At 34.1% G+C, this 24067-nt stretch overlaps 1 protein-coding gene across 1 annotated transcript; it reads right to left on the reverse strand.

Annotated features, from left to right (window-relative positions):
- Positions 1-20360: 20360 nt before the first annotated feature.
- LOC130615584 (uncharacterized protein C05D11.13-like) lies at positions 20361-20985 on the reverse strand (the record flags this gene model as incomplete). The annotated part of the gene is made up of 1 exon (XM_057436370.1): positions 20361-20985. A coding segment is annotated over one exon (597 nt), but the record flags the coding sequence as incomplete, so codon positions are not given.
- Between the last annotated feature and the right edge of the window lie 3082 nt (positions 20986-24067).

Below are 24067 nucleotides of genomic sequence, written 5' to 3' on the forward strand. Positions count from 1 at the left end.
ACTCAGAACTTCTGCACCCTTGTACCTTACCATGATACTATATTATTATTCGAAAACACTGCATTGTTATCTTCTTTGATTTTATGCGTGATTTTCTTGATTATAAGTTTGGGTCTGTTAAAGCAAACTGTTCTTTAATATTTTGGATTGAAATATTTCAGTAGATATACAATATACCAAATGATTCAAGTTTTTATATTTCTCTTTTATGTGTTTTTAACTATTAATTTCTTATATTTTGAGTATAACTTTGGAAGGTTTGCCGTATGCAATAGACTGAATAGCTGATTTTGTATGACTTAACGAAAAATGTTGGATTATTTTTTAATGTTTGGTATCCTTTTTTCCCCGGTGTACTTCTGGAATGGCAAAGCAAGTATATAGTTTTAGCGTATTTCGCTTTTTACTTAACGGTTGTTAGACGCCTTTGATTTTTTTGGACATTTTCCATTTTTAATTCATAATTTTTTTTATAACTTTTTTTGTTGTACATGCTTATATTTTTAGATGTTTTGTTTCAGCGTTTATAAATATATAATATTGCAGATTGTGAGCAACCTCAATCCCAGGGCTTTTTCTCTTTTTGCCATCCCGTTATAAAAGAAACAAAGAGCCCGGGGTCGAGGTTGAAATGTGAGTTTTGAAAATTCAAATTACTGTGTTGTATGTTTTTGTTTGGTATCCCTTACATCGGTTTAATGAAAGATTCAGTGGATTCTTCCACGGGAATTCGGCTAGTTATTTAATATTTCAGGTGTCCACGTTCTAAAAAATTGGTCTAATTGATTATAATTGGCTTAATTATTACACACTTTTTAAAACATTATTTTGCTGTCCGCGTTAATTGATACCCGTATATTTAAGGGCACATTCATTGCGTTCATTAAATCAGCATGGCGAACAAAGTTCCTGGATAATTTACAGAATGATTTTACTTAACGAAATAAACTTGTGTTATGAATTTTAAGTTCTTAGTTCTTATATCTAAGACTTTGAGAGGAGGGACCTAAACACTCGGCATGTAAGTGCCGAATTAATACATATATAAAAAATCTTTTAATTATAAAAAAACTACTATGATGCTGATGTAGACGAAGAAAAAATAGCGTTTTTAACATTTTTTTTCTTTCTCAAAAACCAAAATTTATAAATTTGCAACTACGATAAAACTAACATTACAAAATTGTGCTTAAAACATATAAGAATTTGCGTGACTCCTTTGATATGTTTACTAGATAGATTTCATCAATGTCTTGTCTCGGCTAAATGTGAATCGACATTTTGAGAATTGATAATTAATTGATAATAAACTAACATCATGTAATAATTAAAATCACTTTATTATTGTCAAAAAACAAAAAATTGATGCTATTTCGTTAATTTGTGCGTTTTTTTATTGATATTTGTTCAGAAGTTTGAATATCAATCGTATATCCCAATGTGAAGAACTCTGCCATAATGTTCTTTCCCTTATCAGCTAAGTTTAAAAGGGTGTTCAAAATCTTTGTTATTCCAGCTATAAAAATAATAAGAAATAGTTACTCTCAAATTTTAATTTCAACAACAAACCTTAAATAAAGATTCAAATAAATAAAGCTACAGTACGCCATATTAGCATTATGATGTTGGACGATACGACTAGACGTGATTAATCCAATGTTAAGATTTTCGGGAAATTTGTAAAAACCGGAACATATGTTAAATAGATTTTATTTAGCTGTCCAAAAATTTAAGCTGAATGTCAAAATTTGTTCTAGAACTAAAGTCATTGAATTTTAAGAAGATATTTCAAATTTCAAGGTCCCGATGACGTCAGAGAAAAACTGCTGCCATGAGCAAAAAATTGCTGCTGCTATTTTATTAATGTCATGATGTTATTAAGGGCGACGGAAGTAATTCAGTTTATACAGTTACAAAATAAAAATAACATTTCAACAAAATTTATGCCTAACCAACCCTACTTTATTTGGAGTGATTAAATCCAAACACCTCCCCAAAATACCCACAATCCTGCAAAAGTAAATATTTAAATGAACAGAGAAGAAAGAAAGATCCTCACGTGAAATTCCGAATTGACCAGCTGTTTTTATTGAAGTACTCGCCTTCCTAAACCAAAACCAAAGTTACTACGCAGTAATAAATATGACTGATTTCTGTTTTACGCCAACATGACACCTACTCACATAGTAAGTAAAAACTAAGTGTTTCTTACCTGTGAAAGTACGATATTGTGTTGTCTTCAGATTCGCCAGCACGGTTGCAAGCTTTTACACTAAATGTATATGCTTCATCAAGCATCAAACCATCTATGACGTACAAGTGGCGAGATGAGCCGACAGAACCTACATTATCCCATTCTGAGATGTTGTTCTTCCTTCTCACGATAAAGTTGTCTGCACCTTCACTCGTCCACTTGAGTGTACAACTTGTTTTGCTTGTGTAATAGCATCTTAGATCTTTTACTTTGGATGGTAGATCGATACTGAAACAAAAAGTTGAAATTTTTTTGGTAAATCTAAGAATTATTAGCACTGTTCATTAAACGTAGCGTCGGGATAGTGTATTTTAAACCAGCTGAATTCACTGATACTTTGTGAAATCTGGCAAAGAAAATCAAAGTTCTGAGGTTATCGAAAAAAACAAACAAAACAACAAAAAACAAAAGCGAACAGAAAACAGGGAACTTACTGTTCAGGAATGGTTTGAGTTAAATCAGGTACTGTTAATTTTGTATTGTCGTATTAATCCACCTTGCGTTCCCCAAAAGTTCCTTGTACTCCCAAGATCTTATGTTCACATTAAGAATGCTTTTGGCATGATTGGTTGAAGTTGTATAATAGGGCTCTTCTGTGTCTAAACTACTGTTTGAACATTTAACACTCACTTCGTTTAAATATTCTGGCAGCAGTTGTCTAATGATATTACCAACAGGTGAATGGTTTTCTTTAGTGGAATTTACGGAGTATATCTGATTTACAATTACCACTAGGGGAACTGCAGAATTTGCAATTATAGCACGGTTGTTTGATGGACGTTCCCAATAGAATAGTTGTGCATGACCTTTCACAAAAAAATCAACCTTTGGGATGGCTACTACTGGAAGGAAAACCATCTACTCCAGTCAAAAATGCTTTACTCAAAGAAAGATCAAATTTTGACACTTCAACTCCTGTTTTAGGAGTAGAACTATTTTTCTTCTGTGTACAGTTGATTTCTCTTTCAATACATGAGTTGATGATACGCGCAGATATAAATTTATTTTCCGCCATTGCTGCTTACCTGAAAAAGAAAGATTATTTACAATGAGATAATAACCGCACGTTCCCTGATAGGTACGCCAATAATGTCTCATATTTTCATGTAGGACCTCTCGACCACGCACCAAAAAGTTGAAAAATTATTATTACCCCAAGAAATGTAGATCAAAAGTAAACAGTTAGCTGTAGTAAAGAATATCCACGTAAAATAAACACATGGTCACACAGAAACCACAAGGAAATGGGGAAAGCTTTTTAATCAACCTAGAACCCAACGTTTTTTAAACTTACATTTTTTTTTATTTATTTCAAAGTTCAGACGGAGTTATGACTTTCCTGAAAATTTTAGGATATAAAACTCACTAAAAATGGAAATAAAGGTACTTTAATATCTTGAATATATTGTTGTTTTTCTAGCCGCCATATTTCACAATCTTGTTGATCTCTTATTCCCCTCCAATAAGCGGGCCGTCGCAAAATGTTCGTGTGAAGCCGTAGGTAAACAAACGGCATTAACTTAAAATGAGCACTGAGATGGAGTTCGATAAAATCGCCATTACGGTAGGCGGCATATGAGAAAAGTGAGACCTGATACCCTATGTGATACCCGAGACCTGATACCCTGACACCGATACCCGATATCCAAGACCCACTACCCTGACACCGATACCCGAGACCCGATACCCTGATTTTTTTTATTAATTTTTTTCGGCGATGTTTTATTTCAATAAAAATCTAAATTTTTCGCATTATTTTCTTATTTTTTCAACCTAACATATCAGAGATGATATGTTAAGTTTATTCAAAGCAAGACGTACGTACGTTCGATCGAATGAATAATTAACGAGGAAGTCCAGATTAAGCATGTGAAAGTGTCTGTTCGATGGATTGAATGGGAAAGGAAAAAGCAAATAGTGAAGTTCGTGTGTTTAGTGAAGTAATAGTAATTTTAAAACGCGTTTTTATTATATTTTACATTCAATTACAACTACAATGGAATCTAGGTATGTTCTCTTTTAAATATAAATTGTTTTTCGAGTAACAGAGGCTATGTAATCGCACCCAATTTTTCTTCTAACAGTTACATCTTGAAAAAAGTGAAGTTGATGGAAGCGAGAATTCAGAAAGTAAAAGGAGATGGTTTTTGTGCACTATATGCAGTGTTGGGTGCTATGAAGCAAAAAGAATATAGCGCGATACCTTCGTTGGATAAGGCGGGGCAAACCAGTCCTACATTTCATCCAACATCACAAAAATTGCATGTTGGATGAAATGTTTGACTGGTTTGCCCCCGCCTATAGTCTCATTGAAATGACAAGATATGAACTCTTAAGCAATCTATATTATTACGGAGTGTTTACTGCCGATGACACTGATATTATCGAAGAATTTGATGAATACGTAAAGATGAGGAATTATAATCAGAGTATAGTAGATTTAATCATACACGCTATTAGCAATAGCATGCATTTAACTATAAAAATATTTTTACAACAAGAAAAAGAATACGTGTTGTACGATCTCAACAATATTGTGCCCAACAGAACAACATCGTATAACAAAGTAGACGTGTTGAAAGTTGGCGAACACTATGATATTTTGACATTGGGTAAGCATCATTTATTTCCGTGTATAATTGTTAGTTTAATACAGACAAGTTTTAATTTGAATATCATTTTTTTTTTAAGGCATCCATGGCATCTGTGTGGACTTCATCACTCTTGATTCTGACGATGAAATTTCAGACGCAATGTCTGGTATGTCATATACTTTAGTTTTTCTCGCATTCAGCATAATTTCCCTAGGCATTAAAAGAGAAAGTGATGATAGAGAATGGATCTGGGTCGGAAAAGTGGGGAAAAGAAGTAAGTTAATTTTTTTCGATAGCTTTTCATGGTGAAACAACGTTGGTAAAACGGTAAATATTATCATTCATAAAGTAAAAAATTTATCATTTTTCACTCTTTTATGGTTTAGAACAGCGGGTAGATAACAAACATGATACGCAAAGAAAAGTTATAATAATAGGTAAATAATTTTATTTCCATTTTTAAAACTTGAAGACAAACTTGATATTCTGGATCCTTGGGTATGGAGCTAGTAGAGTTCAACGTTATAATTGGTGATAATTACATAATATTATAGATACAAGTAGTGATAGTGAAGATAACATTTTATCGAAGAATCCATTCGAATACAACTTTCCAACAGGTTAGGAGGTTTAACATTTTTAACAATGTTTTGGTGTGTCTGTTCAATGATTTTTACGTGTCATTAATTATTCGAATTAGATAACGCGGGTTTAAATGAAGAAGAAAGTATCTGTGATGAAACAGTTTCTGATAGTTTCAATATGATGGATGAGAGTGATGGTAATGAAAGTGATGTGGATATCATACCAGACGGTAAGAAATCAGACGACCTCTTTTTGGTGCACCTGATAGCTTTAATGAACCTTTTCAACAGGATAGCCAATAATAAAAAAAATTATGTTATAGGTATATCGTATTACAATAACGACTTGACGCTACCAATTCTTAAATCTGGAAGCTCTAGGTCATGCAAAACAAAATGGATAGCAGATATGATCATTCGTCAGGACTTTCCTACCGGAAATATTGCTTCTGCAACACCCGTTTATGTTCAACATAATGTTTAATTTGTTGTCGACACAACTAAGCTTGGAGATTGGAGGGATATGAAAGTCGATCTCATTCCTGACATAAAGAGGAAGGCTACAAAAAAATTTTACTATGTCACTGATATTGATGGTGAATTGAGATCTGCAGATCAGTTCGAGTCGCACGAGTACAAAGTCACGAGATTTGTTTATTCACAAGGACAAACTGGTGATTTTCATAAAGTCATCATCACTGTAACCGAAGGAAATGGTGGAATGAACCCGTTGGTGTACATAAAATACTACTTTGATAGCCACGAAAATGCAATAGATATGAAAAAAGAAGAAAAAAATAACCGCAAAACATTGCACTCAACAAGAAAACAATTGCTAGAGACTCGTAGTAATGTTAACAAGAAGGGTAAAAATACTTTCCATAAAGTCAGTGATAACTTGTTGTGAAATTTGCTATCGGTTTAAAGGTTTCGGAATATGTGCGCATACTGTCTGCATAGCATTCAAGTTGAATGTGGTCGAACCTTTTTTAAAGCAATGCGAAAAAAAGACAACTAATGTCAGAAGCCTAGTATACTTTTCCAAAGAGAAAAACGCGGGCAAAAAGAAAACGAAGGCAACTCAGAGAAGAAAAGGGACAGCTAACGTTAAAAAGGTTCCAATCACAAATTTAATCAATCCACAAGCTTCTGCACATACGAGAACACCATCAACGCAACCTATTCCACCTTCAGAAACAGTTAATAAACCAGCACCAACAGATAATGGTTATGTCTTGTTCCTTCTCAACTACACCCACACAAATGTATCAACTTGCTATGGTTGTGGAGGAAAATTTCAGTCTAATATTTCATCGGACAATATAGAAAATTTAATCGTGGTTTCGAAAACTAAAAGGAGTTATTTCGACCCTACAACGAAAAAACAAACATTCCCTAATGAATTTAAAAACGTCTATTATCACTTTAATTATTCATGTTTGATCAGACAAAATAATTTTTTGATGCTAGTTTCATTGTAGTTCCTGGTGATATAAAACCATTGTTGAGCCAGCAACATAATCGCATATTACGTGCAACAAATATTTCCGTATAATGAAGAAATATATACATATCAAAATGTGTTTTTATTATCGTTCATATTCAAATAAAAAATTTAAAAAAAATATAAAAAAAAATCAGGGTATCGGGTCTCGGGTACGGTATCAGGGTATTGGGTCTCGGGTCTCGGTGTCAGGGTCTCGGGTATCGGGTATCGGGTATCACATAGGGTATCGGGTCTCACTTTTCTCATATGTCATTACGGTAGGCTCTGTTCATGCTGTTCTTTAATCAACATCCCAGAGATTCTGTTGGAAAGGCACAGAAGAAGTAAAAACATCCGTGTCACTTTCTCCACTTAGATTTAATTTTCTCTTTATTCTATTCGCCATTGTTTTTGGAGACTAGACAAAACAAAACAGAAAGAAGAAATCACAGCATTGTCTCGTGGTTATTAATTATGATAATTAATGCTTATCACGCTCTTTCTTTTTTTATTAGCCTCGCCGGGATTATTGCGTATTATTAGGAAAAAACACAATGGGGGAGAATGCTTATTGTGATATAGTTGAAGATAGTTGAAGCACTATGGAGATAATAAAATTTAGAGCATCAAAAGGGGAAATTCTAAAAATTGTAACTAACTGTTTGAACAAAAGAAAATAATCAAAAAGTAAGACAGCTAACGAGGCGAAGCTGTCTTCAGAAACAACAACAAGAAGTGGTCAGTGTTGCAAAGAAGTCTGTAAGTTAAAACGTATAAATAATAAAGAATAACACAGAAACTTTGATTGATTTATCTAATTTAGTATGTTCGGAACTTTGTTGATACATTTGTAAAAGCATTACGATGGAAACACAGCTACAGATGCTCTCCGTCATTCATTATTATTTCTGTAATGGCATGAATCCAGCAACTATGTTATCGATTTTGCCGTGCGTTTATTATCGCATGATTCGTGCAATGAAATGCAATGGCGGTTCTGTAGGGGAAGAGAAATTGGGGTGAGTTTGTTATTTCAATGAAACATTTGAACATGTTCTGGTTGTCAGTTTTCAATAAAGTTTTCTGGGTAATGTTTTCTCATGTATATCCTTCAATTTTTACAATAAAATAGGCACCTCAACAAAAATTTGCCAACAGGGTGATTACGCTCCTTTAAGTAATGAGTTGTTCGGCCAGCTTCGTCTAATCTACCAACGAATGGACAGCAGCTGTGGGGGATGACTTCTTTGATCAGCGAATAACAGCTGTTGCGGTGGTTTGTTTGATTTTTAGCTTATTATCATTTCTTCCATCCTTATTTCATACTCCGTACTTCAGAATCCCATTTTTTGTCATTTTTCTTTTGAAGAAACAAAATGTTTATAAAAACACTGCCTGCTATGCATGTCACTCACTGGTTGAGCAGAACATAACGTACAACCGAAAAAAAGTACTCATCAGGTCCTTTCCACAAACTTTGTTTTTATACTTTCTTTGTAATCTATGCTCACATGTATTATGAAAAAAACAACTTCGTTCCTAGCGCCTGTTGCTAGTTAGAAAACCCTGTGTATGTAAAACTTGTAATTGGTTTAAAGCAACGCATAATTTTATTATAAGCGTCTAATAAGGTTTCTTTGTGCCCAGGATCTGAGTTGAGATAAAAATTAATAACCCGCATGTTATCAATTTTTATTTCAACTCAGGAGTGTTCGCTGAGGCATGACTCTCCTTTGATGTTCCTTGCCAAAGTACTATGGTCGATTTAAACAACAATTCCTTTGTTTTCTGCTCTAAAATCAGTCGACTTTTGGACTCTCTTGAAACAAAAGAGATTTGTGACGAAAGTTGTTGAAATTTACAGAAACAGAAAGAGTGATATTAGAAGATGGGGTGTGTGCGAATAATTTACCCTTCGGACAACTTCGGCGAGCTGTGATTCTGAACTTGTTTCCGATTCAAGATGTCTACCGATGTCAACATTGTACATTTACTTTTGTAGATGCAAATCTTCTGACCATAGACACTTTCCAAACGATGTTTCTATGAGGCCTTATAGAGGACACGTGTTCTCTTGATTGTTTCGTAAAAGCTACTGAAAAGAACAAAAAGCACGCGCAAAAAGAGGGAACTGGGGAAGACTAAAAAAGCAGTGAATGACGCAACAGTAATGCTAACTGGTATGGAAAATGGTTGTGGTCTTACCAACATGGCGATAACGACTTTAGCATATAAAACTATTGCAACCCTGGCCAGATGGACACAAAAATGTGTATATTGTAGTTAACAATATCTGTTCTTATTAAACTAATAGGGCTAAATATATAGATGTGATTTGTGTGTTGGTTCCTTCCTATTTGTAGTTTGTTGTGTTGTGGGTTTGTTTTTAATTAGAATAAATATTTCAAATATCAAGTAGTTTGCCTGTACCTGCATTTTTTAAACTATTGTATATATCTGTTGTTGTTTTTCTTGTTGTTGTTTTTCTTGTTGTTGTTTTTCTTGTTGTTGTTTTGATCTAATAATACCTGACTCCTTTTTCTTCCCTCACTGAAAAGCTGCAGAAGAAGAGGTAGAAAAAAAAAAGTTAGGTAGGCCGGCCTACACACAAGGTACTTTCGGTTAGGCACATAACAAGTGTGATTAATGACGTGCTAACGTGCCAAAAAGTGTTGACGTGAAATAATGTCAATCTTTTATCCATTATTTACTGATCATGTTTGTCAACTTTATTTCATTCTAATACGCGAGTACATTCCTCCTCGTTTCTTTTTATCAGAAAGTCCTCTAAATAGATAGTCCTCTAAATTAAAGCCTCACTTTGTTTCTTTTCCATATAACATATTATTGCGGACGATGTGGCAATATATTAAAAGACAATCAATTCCGTTATATATCACTACCAAATCTCGGTATACGTCACGGGGAATAGTAAAACACGATTACATGGTGTCATTTGTGAAAAGTGAGCCAATAGCACAAAAAGTCATGGGCAAGAATATGATAGTTCTTATGCAGAAATACCACCAACGAATGATTACAAAAGAGAACAACTTCGACGTTGATTCATGTTGTTCTTAAGCTGGCAGTTTAGCTACCCTATTGCTACATTTAGGGTTAGGCTAGCATTTATTATTTAATACTAAGTAAAATGGGTTAAGTTTGCTACAGCTAGCCCGAGTAACAATGAAAGGAGACAACATGTTCGCGCAAAAGATATTATGATAATCATAATTTATATGAGGACGATATATCGTGTATCTAGTAGTATCTCCGGTTAAGGAATCATATTTTCAAAACAGCATGGCTGACAGCAATATTGATAATGAGAAACATTCTCAAATATACGAGGATGCGATTCCACAAGGTATAAATTGATTCATGATACAGAAAAATACTTCTTCTATGCTTCTAGCATCAGAGGTCTAATTATTTTTATTGGTATCAAGTGTCTATCATGGTGTTTTTGAATTTTCGTATTGATGTCTGAGAAGCTAGCTAGTTAGCTGGTCTAGCCCTCAGCCTTAGTTAAATAGTTTTCAAAGTAATGCATGCCCCATTTGGACTGGGAAAGGAAGCTAGCTAGCTATAGCTTTTAACTGTAGCTAGTATAGCTAGCTAGCTAGCTAGCTAGAGTTAGCTACATTTTTTTATGCTAGCTAGCTAGCTAGCTTCCTTTCCCAGTCCAAATGACCTTTTCAAAAAGTAAAATGATTTCATCATAGCAGGTGATAGCCGTCATTGTCATTATTGTTATTTTATCATTTGATTTTTAGAAATTGCCAGCAGAAAATGCAAAGTGTGTGGTGAAATAATAGCAAGGAAGCGAAAAACTGTCCAGGATTATGTGCCAGCAGGAAGTACAAATGCTACCCTGCAAAAAGATATAATTCATGGTCGAGTATGTTGCTGAGGCCTTACTTATCAATGCGTAGTTTAATGTAAAACAATTGTAATGTTTTTAGATTTTTGAATTTTTGTGATGAGTTTTTAATGTTTGTCTACTTTAGTTGTTAGGTCTACATCAGAAACATGACGTTCATGCATACGTGTTCTATGTTAAAAGAAAAAACTTGAATATTACCACTCATTGCTTTGCCACTCCAGGTTTTGCAGAAAATTTTGTAGGTACAAAAGAAAACATGACCGAATGATTAAGCCACTAAAAGAGAGTTTCCTAGGTATATTTTTTCTCAACCAAATATCTACAGTTGATACGTAGATATAATTTCGAGAATGTATATAGTATATATGTAAATCTCAACAAAAAGTTTTTATTTTTATTTAGAGTTTCTGAAAAGCAACTCGAATAAGCAAACTGGTATGTGTGTACAGTGCTAAACCTTTTTAGAAGAACTGGTTGTTTTAAAAATGACACTTGCTAAGTTTTCTTTGATTTTCACAAGCTTTGTATTTTTTGTAGATAATGAAAAATCTATTGAACCAGACCCTGAAAAAGCAGAATCAGAATACACAGGTTTACATCTATTTTTTTATGTTAAGTAGTAACATTGGATGTAACATGTCAAATTTTCTATTGAATTGTTGTGATTACAAAACATTTTTGCTTGTAGATATGATAGTAGAGCACATGGATAATGGGTTGAAAAGTAGTTCAGGTGTGTTATTAGATTGAAATGTATGTATATGTGCAAAGAGATGATTTTTGGCTTTGTTGGTTAATTATTATTTCAATTAATGACATTTTTAGGAAGTGATGGTATGATTAACAGGGCCAATGAAGTGGCAACTATTACAACAACTTCTAAGTAAAATCACACTTGATTTTTGATATTCTTTTAAAAGTAACATACATCTTTTGCAGGTTAAAAAAACTGTGACTTTTACCACCTTTTTTGTTACTTAACTTTTTCTTTTTTGTTCCTATTCTGCGAAATATGATTTAAGAATATTCTGAAATTCAGTCATTGAACTGTGCTTTGTATCTCAATTGTTTGTTACATGTAGGTCAGGGCATTAAAGAAGCCAATATAACAGGTAATTTCACAGTGGTAGTTTTGATTAACTTTATTTCTGCTTTTTTTTACTCACCATTTTCTTAATAGCTTTAAACAATTACTGTTTCAAATGTGTTCTAACAACAATGATAATATTTTAAGAAAGTAATGTTGTTTCTGGTGTGGAGAAAAATTATTTTGATGGTAATTTTGTTGATGGAGCATCTTGTAAGTTAAATTCTGAATTTTTATAGACCATGTGTAAAGTTAAAAATCTGTTGCTAATATATTTGTTAATATATTATTCGATTTAGTATTACCGAAATCGAAATCAATTGGTTGCGTTCTTGCTGTGTATGCTGAACCAGGCCATGATGAAATTTTTTGGCTATTGCGAGTTGTTTCGCTATCAAACAGGAAAATAGAGGGCGTCTGGTTTAACAAAAATGCCACCAGGTCATACAGTATGGGAGACAGTTGCAAAATTGTGTGGAACAACCTTGTTCGTGTAAGTAAGAATTTCAAGCAGTTCTTCGTTATACACGTCGTTAGCGAAGCAGGGGTTTGTTGGATTTCAAAGGAAGCTGAGCAGTTGCTTTTAGACAACTGCAATTAATTATGTTTATGCATGTATTGTATATATTATCTGTTGTACATATCTCCTTTTTATTTTATTATTACAATATGTTTTAGCAGATTTATTGGACACACAGTCCGACTATATTATCAGAACTTTTTAATAACTTTGCTCAAAACGTTTGCTCGGAGTGCTGTGTATTTAAAAAATTATATTTTAGCAACTTCTAAAGGTTTATATATTCTATGTAGTTTCCTCAAAAAATTATTTTTTTAGCTTCTGGTGTCTAAAAGATCAAATCCTGTCTAAGACGGATTTACCATGAAAATCTCTAGATAAAACCCCATGATTTTTTTAATTTTTTTATATATATTTATTTTGTGCACTTTTTAACTTTTCTATTTATAACTGCATTATCTTTTAAGATGCAAGCTACAATTACGGACTATACTTACTTTAAATAATTTTGTGCTCTTTTATCCTGGGGAATTAGCTTGGGAAACAAGCTAATAAGTATAAAAAAACCAAAGTATCTTTAGATATGCAAAATGCGAGCTCTAAATACAGTTTTAGCAGAAATCTCTATAAGACGGACAACGAGCATCTCAGCATTTATAGTCTTGATGTTAACCCGACTTAATCAAGTTCCTAAGTATAAAATTTACGCCGCTGACGTGATACAGGTCAATGATGGTCGCCCCTATTAACTGAACGATAGAAAGAAATATGATACGCAGACGTGTTACAATGTAATAGTGTCCCCCCCCCCTAATAAGTAAACGATAGAAAGAAATATGATACGCCGACGTGATACAACGTAATAGTGTTCCCCCCTAATAAGTAAACGATAAAAAGAAATATGATACGCCGACATGTTGCAACGTAATAGTGTTCACCCCCTAATAAGTAAACGATAAAAAGAAATATGATACGCCGCCGACGTTGTACAACCTAATAGTGTTCCCACCTAATAGGTAAACGATAAAAAGAAATATGATAAGCCGACGTGATACAAAGTAATAGTGTTCTCCCCTAATAAGTAAACGATAAAAAATAATTAATGCCCTATCAATGAGTGATAAAAGTAGAATGGTTATGTTTACTTAGATATATCAATATCAAAGACTAACGTAATTTTATCTTAAAAACACAATCGCCTCAATAGTTACAAAGTCCAACTTGGCTGTGAATATTTGTGTTATGCCATGGGAAATCGCCCTTTTTCACACTGACCGAATATGTTTCCCCATAAAGCAAGCAATATTCATGAATAACGTTCTTTATCTTCTTATTCACAGTAGACTGTTTTCCACGCATAATATGACGACGTTTGCTGGTATCTAAATAACATATAGCCGATAATGACCAAACTGTTTCTCTTTGCATATTATATGTGGATTATTGAAGAAAAAAAGAAGTGAGTTCTAACCTGCAGTTCTCTTTATATTCACACCCCACACGACTTTTTCCATAAAAAGTTTTTCAATTTCTTGTTGCAATAGAGGTTTCCATACATCAACAAGTAAATTATTGTAGGATTCGCCCATAGCTAACTCAGTCACACCCAAAGATACAAGTCGGTTCAATTCATTTTGTTTATCCTTGGTGTCAAACTCATGTAAACGGTAATAGGAAGCGTGCTTGACTTGCATGGGGTAGTGTAAATGATGGAGATTTGTCGAACAACCAGATTCATTCATACTTAAGGAAAGCAACAGTGCCTTCTCTGCATTGTTGAGATGTTTTCGTGCTCTTGTCAATTTTATACCTGAATTATAACAAATGTCAGCCATTAGAAAATGTATCCTATTTGGTGGCCACAAGCAAACTATTTCATTCAGTAGTGATCACAGTACCTCGTGCATTATTCTTTATTTCAGATACCCAATTTGCACCTACAGTAACTGTATTCGTTATTCCTGACTTTTGACTTAAATTGTTACTGGACTGTGTCGCAGTTTTAATTTTCAATGTCCAATAAACTATATTGTTTTATATTTACCTTCAGTTATCGCGGTTTTAATTCTTCACTCAATTTAATAATTTTTCTCTTATTCCATCCAAACACCATTTCAGTTATTGTTTCCTCCCTATCTATAAGAAAAAATACCATACAGTATTGCTTCAAAAGAATAAAGTTCTATATTTCTAAATTTTGAGTAGTAGGACAATTAAATCTTTAAAAATCATACTTTCTGGAGCTTGATGTTTTGTTGTAGAACCACACCGTGACAAATGACTAAATAACTGTTCTGTCTCTTCTCCAGTTGCCTTGCCAGTTCCATCAATCCATTCTCCACTCCATAATACCTACAAAGTTAAACATAAATAACCCATACACAAATACAAAACAAAATAAGAAACGCACAAACCAATAATGACAACAGCTCCTATAACAAAGAAATTATTCATTAATATGTACCTGACAGTCAAAGGCATGACCCTTTGCATGCATAACAGATAATGCTGGCTTAATGCTATTTTCCAATGAAGGTTCCCAACGTTTTGAAAAGTTCCATAATTTACACATGACATCAGCAAAACAAAGGGTATCCAAATGACATCATCAAAACAAAAATCAAATTTTCTTGGTAACATAAATTCCTTCATCAAAAACAAAGGGTATCCAAGTAATTCTCCTTGGAACATGTTAACTGCTTTTTGTGCTATACGGTGACGGCAGGTGACAACTTCAAGACCAGTCTCATCTAAACATTTCATCTTTCGTTTCACATTTTTTGCCGCTGACCATATGCCTCCACATTTATTATCAACTGACACCTACACACCAAACAAAAGACAACATTAAAGCAAAAAAGTGTACATAATAATAAAGTCGTGACTGCACCAAAAAAAATTCGAAAAAAATATACTTTTTTCATGTGCATTCCGTCCCCATAAATACCATTTAAATATCTGAAAACACTGTCATTGTGGGCAATGAAATAGAAAGAATCTCTTTTCCGCCTAAAACATAACACATAAATTTACATACTGTTGAATCCCTACTCCAAATAAGTCCCAAAGTCGTCAAAAAGCTCTTTGAGTACCAGGCCAGTACCCAGATTTTAACAGTACATCAACAGTAAATAGATCAATAACAGTACTGCACTGATCACAATAAAGACAATACTTGTGTAAATCATATCGACCTAAAGAAGGAATTTCGCAGATTGCATACAGGAAATTCAGTCCCCACAAAAATTTTCTCCCTAGAAAAATAAAAATATTGTGAAATTATAATACCTAATTTGATAATTGTACGTATAAGTTTACTTTTAAGAGTAATGACAATGCAAGTTTTTTCTAGGTATCTTCTAACTAAGTTACTAGCACCATACTTTGTACAACAGAAATGTAGTTTGTATTTTAGACTATTTTTTAGCTTGTAACTGACGGTTAAATCACTTTAACATGCCACTGGCCTGACTTTTAGTTTGTGAATTATTTCTTTTAGGATAGAAATAATTCACGTAACGAAGCAAGCCATGGGACTTTTTGCTTCACCTAAAAAGAAAAAAAACGCAAGTGTTAGAAAAGCATAAATAGATAATATAGCAAAAAAAATTAGTAAACTGAAGAAGAAATACTTGCAATCACAAAACTGAAAAGTAAAAATATGAAAACTTGGTAAAACTCCTCAATCTATTTAGTCAAGGCAAAAAAAATTAATTATAAACTTCCAAGTCAAAAATAAAACGTTAAATATTAAAATATTTATAAAAATACTATAGATTTGGTCATATGTTGCCAACATTGTATCAGAAGAGTATAAGCTTCGTGTTTACAATGCATAAAAACGCATAAAAATCACATTTTAAGTCACTTAATAACTTAGAGAAGACTAAATTATTGAAAAGAAAAAATTATGTAGAATTGGCGGGAATTAATTTTATGGATAACAGGGGCTAAAAATTACAGGATTAGATATTTTTTTCAATAAAATTTTAAAAAATTATTAAATACTAAAAACATGCCAAACATCATTTCTTTCAAAAAAGTATATCGTAATTAAAGGAGCAACATATGGCCAAGTAAATGACACTTCAAAAGAATGTTTATATTGCATTGACATGTCATTGTAATTAAAAACCACTAATACATCTGTTCTCCTGTCCCTGTACAGTAGGACTGACAGACGCACATATAGTGTACAATAGCACGACACACCTATAACGTCCACGTCAGCAAGGTTGTACATAACATGTGGACATATAGACGATAAAAGTGTGCTGAAAAAATGTAATATATACATGCTCTGATCCAAATGGTAAGAAAAATATTCTCAATTCAGAATTTGGCTATAAACCACATTTGGAGTATACCATTTCCCATCAATGCATCCTTGTTTGAAGGTTGGGACAATGCTAACTTTAACATCTTTAAATGCTCTTGCTCTAGGAAAAGCAACATATGAGAAAAACATGGCCTGCGCAACAATATACCAACCTTTTCAAAAGTTTGACCTTGTGCCTTGTTTATTGTCATAGCATAAGAGAGCCTTAGTGGCTGTATCCGAAGGTGCAAGTTGCAGCCTTGGAATAAGTACTCTATCACCAATGGCATTCCCAGTAAGTACTTCAGCATCGACACAGTTGTCGTGAAGATGTCTTACAATTAGGCGAGTGCCATTACATAAACCTTTATTTATGTTTATGTTTCTTAATAACATAACAGTAGCACCAGATTTTATTTTAAGACAATGAGGAGGCATACCTGAGGGTGTGATACTATTTAAAAATTCCACCGGATATTGATTCCGTTCCTCCTCATCATCACAAACAACATCATCTGCACTGAAATAAATTTTTTCTTCACCTGGCAATAACACCAACACCTGATCATTAATGAGAAGTGAATCATCATTTGTAGGTGTTAGTATTACAGATGATGCCATATTTTCTGGGTGAAAATCCCTAAACAAAATATCAACAATACATTGATTTTGTTGTAACACACAATTGGGTGGCACCTCAATTCCACCCTGGAATGGTGGTTGTTCCTGAACAGGTAAAACACCTTTCCCAAGTTGCAGAAGCCATGCAGCAAGTTCTTGTTCTCTTGGCCTCGTTCTCATGTTGCGTGTTAATCTAAATTCTGTTACCAAATGCCATAGTGGAGAACTTCTAAAGCACAAGTTCGCTGTTGCAAATGTCTTTAAGAAGACGATCTTTTGCATGAAAAGCATGCTTAGGAAGCATGGAAGATTCATCGAGTAAAAAGAGATTTTTTTGTCGTAGCTCTGCAGCATAAGGAGACACTGGAGTTATGCTGCATGTACTCTAAAATAGGAACTGGTAACCGAAACAGTTTATGTATGGTGGTACACTTTTTCAAAAGAGTTGCTGCTATACCAGTAAATGCAGCAGTTTCAACTTGAAAACCTCTACCTAAAAGTTTAGAAATAAGGTATTTATAAGTAAAGGTTTTACCGCTGCCACCAGCACCTTCTAAATAAAACAATCGGTTATTTTGGACCGCATTGTTAGCAACATTTACAACCGCTTCTATAACTGCATCAGCTAGTGCTGTCTGTTCTTCAGTAAGTTGAGCCCTTAGTTGAGAAGCTCTTTCAGCCTCCATAGCTATGTCAATGTTTTCAGCTGGAGGTATTTCATCTAAACTTGGAAGACTAAAATCAGTAGGAGATTTACCAAATTGTCTCAGTACAGAATGAATATCTTGAAGCACCCTGTACTCAGCTTGATCCTTGTTCATTTGGCGAAGATAATCCTCACACATAGAACCCTTGTACCTTATCCACAAAGTAAAAGGATCAGAAGGTTCAGAGTAGATAAGTATTATTGCAAACAATTGTTTTAATTGCCGAGGCATCTGAAAGTTGACAGCCTCCAGCAAAGTATTGTTCCATTCGGTATCATCTTGCAGGAGTCCACGCAATAAACAGGTTTCACGAATTGTCTCAGCGACATTACCATCCATAGTTCTTAAATTTTCATAAGATGTTGCACCATACGTATGCAATAATAGCATACGTAAATAAAAAAGCTCACCTGCGCGAGGACTCACACTATACATTCTAGAGACAATTTTAAGGTTAAAGTTTCGTCTTGGTGTCCAAACGTTCCTGTCGTTATTGAAAACGAAATGAAGAGGAATGTTTGGATACAAATATTGGCGAGCATTGTGATTCTCTCTATTTAGCACAAACCAAGCTGTTAATTTAGTGGCTTGATTTGCAGATCTGTTCACAGCTTCTTCAACCTAGTCTGGCTGAAAATAAACAATATGAATATTAGGCAAGTGCACTGGCAGTCTATGGACAACATGAGATTGCTAGTGCATTTTAAATTCAAAGATACGCCATACTGCTTCTGGCGCACTGACATACATAGCGTCCAAAAATGTCTGTACCTCGTCGTGATCAATACCTTCATTGATCTCAATGTTGGCACAATCATGAAACTTATAAATATATTTATAAAGGTATTTAACAGATTTAACAGACGTGCAAGCCTCCAAGTTTATATATGCGTTGTATTTCTTGGAGAGCCATGGGTTGTTGGGAACAACCCAGCGATTATCAACATCAATGTTATTGACGTTGATACGAATTCCATTGTCACGACATCTATGCAATGGATATCCATCAACTTCTTTAACGGTGGATGCTAAAAATGTTTTGGAAATTTTTTGCGCAAACACCATCCTCCATACACCTGGAATTAGGATTCAGATAGCCACATGGTCCATGAATCATACACGACCGAATAATTTCAAACAGCTCAGGTTGTTCCTGTTGATTAGGAATTTCAGGTAAAAGTCAGAAAAAAATCTGGTTTTCCAAATTTACCAATAACAGCCATAGCATCTTGATAGTTTTGATTCATGGCACGTGGACTTCCTTGAAAACTTGAAGGAAGGACAACAATACGTCCTGGTTGAAGACCTCTCTCTTCAGCTCGTGCATTCAAGTGGTCAGCTAAACCTTCATAACTGTCAACACGCAGGTTTGTTTGATTCGCACGAATGTAATTTAAGTTGTTACCCTCAACTTTAACATAAGAATCAACACAATACTGTTGAAATAATTTCTTACCATAATGGATTGGGCTAAAATTTTCCCGAACAGCTAAACGGTAAGTATAATACTGCAACATTGTAGTAGTATTTCGAGTACGGGTTGCACGTTCGGCAACATGGGGTATCCCATAATACAAACCTGGTTCACCCCTTGGAAAAAATAGAGGATAAATCATTGGCTCCAAATTTGCAGATAACGTAGAAATATTTTGCAATTTGCCTCCACGTGGGTAGGTAACAATATCCCTGTTTCCCGGAGGAGCTCCATCTCGGCCAACAAAAACTGCGGTTACTTCGTCATGATGTGGCAAGTTGTATCGCCTTCGATCACTGCCAACTCTCATGCACATGCGTTCTTCTGATGGGACACGGTTTTCAGCAGCTGCCCGAGCTATTTCATCAGCTTCCACTTCAGCCATGTACCTGTATGCAGCAGCAAAAGGGCTAACACTGTTCATTACATCTTGAACAATTTGCATCACATCTTCTCTACAGCCATTATTTTCAGGACGTGCCATTCTTTCATTGAGTGCTCTACCTGCTTCATAAATATAAAGTTGGTTAAAAACAGCAGTTTGGCCCTCAGGAGGGTGAAGATCCCCAACACAATGCCATATTTGACCACAGATACGAAAGCATGGTGGTCCACGGCCAGGGGGAGGCCGAAGATTTGCTCCAAACGAAGCAAACGAAACTGCACTATTATACTTTACGTATATTGGCTTGAAAATTTGCCTGAGCAGTATCACTATTTATTAACAGTTGCCTTAGCTGCTCAGGGTAAGGAGTAAAAATTATCAAGTGCAACTTTGCCGTTATGACAGCATTTGAAACACTCTTCATTTTCAAACTTTACAGCTTGACAATACTCACAATTTTTGTCCATAACACCTAAATAATACACATTAGGCAATACATGTTGACGTGCAACATCATAGTATGGGGCATTTCTGCGAGCACGAACTGCAACATTTCGTTGTGCATTTGCTTGTCTTCTATTTGCAACTTTTGCCTTTGTCGAGCAATAACTTGCCTTGTAGCATCTCGAGCACGTCTATTGGCAGCCTGATCAGGGTTTTCTAAACGACGTGCAGCATCTTGCCTGTCAGCATCTCGAGCACGTCTATTGGCAGCCTGATGAGGATTTTCTAACTGACTTGCAGCAGCTTGCCTTTCAGCATTTTGAACACGTCGATTAGCAGCATGATCAGTATTTTCTAAACGACGTGCAGCAGCTTGCCTGTCAGCATCTCGAGCACGTCTATTGGCAGCGTCATCAGTATTTTCTAAAGAACGTGCAGCAGCTTGCCTTTCAGCATTTTGAGTACGCCTATTGGCAGCTTGCTCAATACTTTTAGCATTAAGAACTGCTGCCTGCCTTACAGCATCATTATGACGCCTGCCGTTGGCATGGTCAACAGTTTCAGTACAACGCAAAGACGCAACACGTTGTGCAAGTCTACGTCTAGCTAAGGAAACATCATCAATAATTGATGCACGTGGTATTTACCTGATGTAACATATCTGATATGTGGCCCATAATGATTATTTGGTTATTTTCAGGGCGTTGCAACACAAACCTGTCTGCATTATTAAAAAGCCTAAAACCACGTACAGAGTTGTTACTGTTATTACTCTCTGGGTTAGACATGAGAGTAAAAATACAAAACCTTAGTTAGCTATTGGAACCACAAATTTTAAAAAAATAAGACAAATAAGAATTAGAGATACATAAGTTACTTAAAATCTTTCATTATATACTAAACTTTGCCATAGCTAATACAGTAGTGCAAAGTGGAAACTTCTTCAAAGAAAACCAAACATTTACAAACACAAACAAAAACCAAACGTGTTGCTTATATATTATACAATAAATCACATTGTTTTTTTGATAACGGAACTCGGAAAATCAAGTCGCAAACCGGTATCCTTTTTCTCCTTCTCAGATCTTAAATATATAGGTATTGTTTTTCTTGAAAGAAACGCGCAGGATAAATCCAAGAATTTTGTTATCAACAAAACATGTGACAGGCCAGAATGTAAAAAATACCAGCGGGAAAGATAAATTTGAAATTTATTACTTTTTAATAATTAATGTTCTAGCTATGTCGTCGTGTTTTATCCTTGACAACAAAAGATCTCTGTTGTAAGTCATGTCTGTTAATCTTGACAAAAAGGATGAAAATATATCTAGCTATATATGCTGTTTTGCTCGTATATTAAACAAATATATATATATATAGGTAGCTAGCTATAATAACTTCTTTACCTAGCTCTCTATATACACGCCCTCTATCAATACCACTTTGCAACTTCGCTGTTTAATTTTTTTCTTTTCTTGTAAAAACTTCTTTCTGTAAAACCTACTTCAGTCACCTTCGTGAACTTGAAAAATCCTTTTTCGCTTGTTTTAATTGTCAGGGGAAACTTGGAATTTCCAACAAATTAAATTGCTTTATTTTGATCACGTGACTTTGTTTAGCAAATTAAGTTGCTTTATTTTGATCACGTGGTTTATAATGCAAACAAACAAAATCTCGCGGCTTTTCTCGGCAAAAAAGACGTTTTGTTTTATAAGAATATGCTTTATAAGAATATCAGGATGGGATTCTAAATTAAAAACAATAGGTAATTTGTTTAGAACAATAGAAAATTAGAATTAATGGTCAGCTTTGTTAGAATTTTCGATATTCTTGTAAAAAAACATATAAGATTTTCGGCGACATCAAGGGAAAATAAACACATCCACTTTGCCTGTTACGGACGCACAGACACACAGACAGACTCCGTATTATGCCGAATTTTAGAGAAAGATAATATAGATACACAATTTATTAAAGATCTTTGAACATGGGTCCATCAAAAGTAATCTTTCTCTAAAATTCGCCATCATTACACATATTTTATAAATATGCTTATATATAGGAAATTTTACTTCTAAAGTCTTACCAACACATCCCAGGCTTCAAATGTCCCCGAAAAACACATTATTTCTCCATTTTACAATTATCTGTATGCATTACCGAATTGTGAACGCAATGTCGCTTTAAAATATTTTCAGTACGCAATTTCCTCTTAAAAATCGTTTTTACATATATTCTACAATATACACAATTTATTAAAGATCTTTGGACATAGGTCGATCAAAAGTAATCTTTCTCTAAAATTTGCCATCATTTTACATAATTCACAAATATGCATATATAGGGAATTTTAATTCTGAAGTCTCACTAACACATCCTAGGTTTCAAATGTTCCCTAAAATCACATTATTTCTCCATTTTACAATTATGTATATACATTGCCGAATTTTGAACGCAATGTCACTTCAAAATATTTTCAGTACGCAATGTACTCATAAAATTGTTTTTACATATAATCTACGAATAATATACAATTTATTGAACATTTTTGAAGTTAGGTCGATCAAAAGTAATCTTCCCTTTAAATTCATCATCATTTTATATTTTTATTAAATATGCATATCTGCTGGGAATTTTGCTTCTAAAGTCCCACTAACATATTCTGCCTTTTAAATGTCCTCGAAAAACACATTTTCCCTCTATTTTACAATTATGTATATAAGTTACCGAATTTTAAACGCAATGTTACTTGCAAATCCCAATAACCATACATTACGTTGCAAATGTCCTTGAAAAACAATTTCTTTCTCTATTGTACAATTATGTTTATACATTACTGAGTTTTGAACGCAATGTCACTTCAAAATATTTTCAGTACGCAATTTCCTCATGGACAAAAAAAAGATTAGACCAGCTGACTAATAAACGTAAATGAATAGAACAAGAACAGGGGCGTAGCCAGAAAAAAATTAACCTTAATCGAACCATTGACCCGCAGGGTCAACATCGCACCAAAGGTGCGATAATAGGCAACTGGGAACTAGGCAACTGCGGATCCCTGGAAGCCAACACCTTTTTACGCTCTTTAAGCACTAAAACGCCATAAAACCAACCGACTCTCTGAGATACACGATACACGTTAAATATTCTGAACAATTGATCAAAAAAGGGGAATAAATGACAACCTAAAATACATTAAAATCTTTATTAGCAAGGTTGTAATCAAACCAGCAATAAGACAGCATAACACCATCATAATGTTTTTTATAGATTGAAAGTTATTAATGCAATAACTAAAATCTTCATTCTTCTTTCTTTATATTCAGCACCAAAATAATGTTTTTTGCAGATTGGAGGTTATTAAAAATATAACCAAATCAAAATCTTCTTTCTTCATAAATATTAATAAAAATTTCAAAAATATAATGAAATCGAACCATGGACAAATTGAATCTAACATGAATGAATGAATAAAACATGGCAAGGATCAAAGTTTCATACCCAAACCATGAATGAGTGAATCAATCAAATCAGATACATGTTGTATATAAATAAATAATAAAGATTGAGATGGAAATTAATCGAAAAAGTTGAAAGAAGAAAATGATTAGACAAAATCTAACCTGCGTGATCCCTTGTCGGAGAACCTATTAATTATATCTCCTTTATTTATTTGAACACCCGAATGAACATGGAGTAAAGGAAGA

Source organism: Hydractinia symbiolongicarpus, chromosome 1, assembly GCF_029227915.1.
Source record: "Hydractinia symbiolongicarpus strain clone_291-10 chromosome 1, HSymV2.1, whole genome shotgun sequence".
Taxonomy (NCBI): domain Eukaryota; kingdom Metazoa; phylum Cnidaria; class Hydrozoa; order Anthoathecata; family Hydractiniidae; genus Hydractinia; species Hydractinia symbiolongicarpus.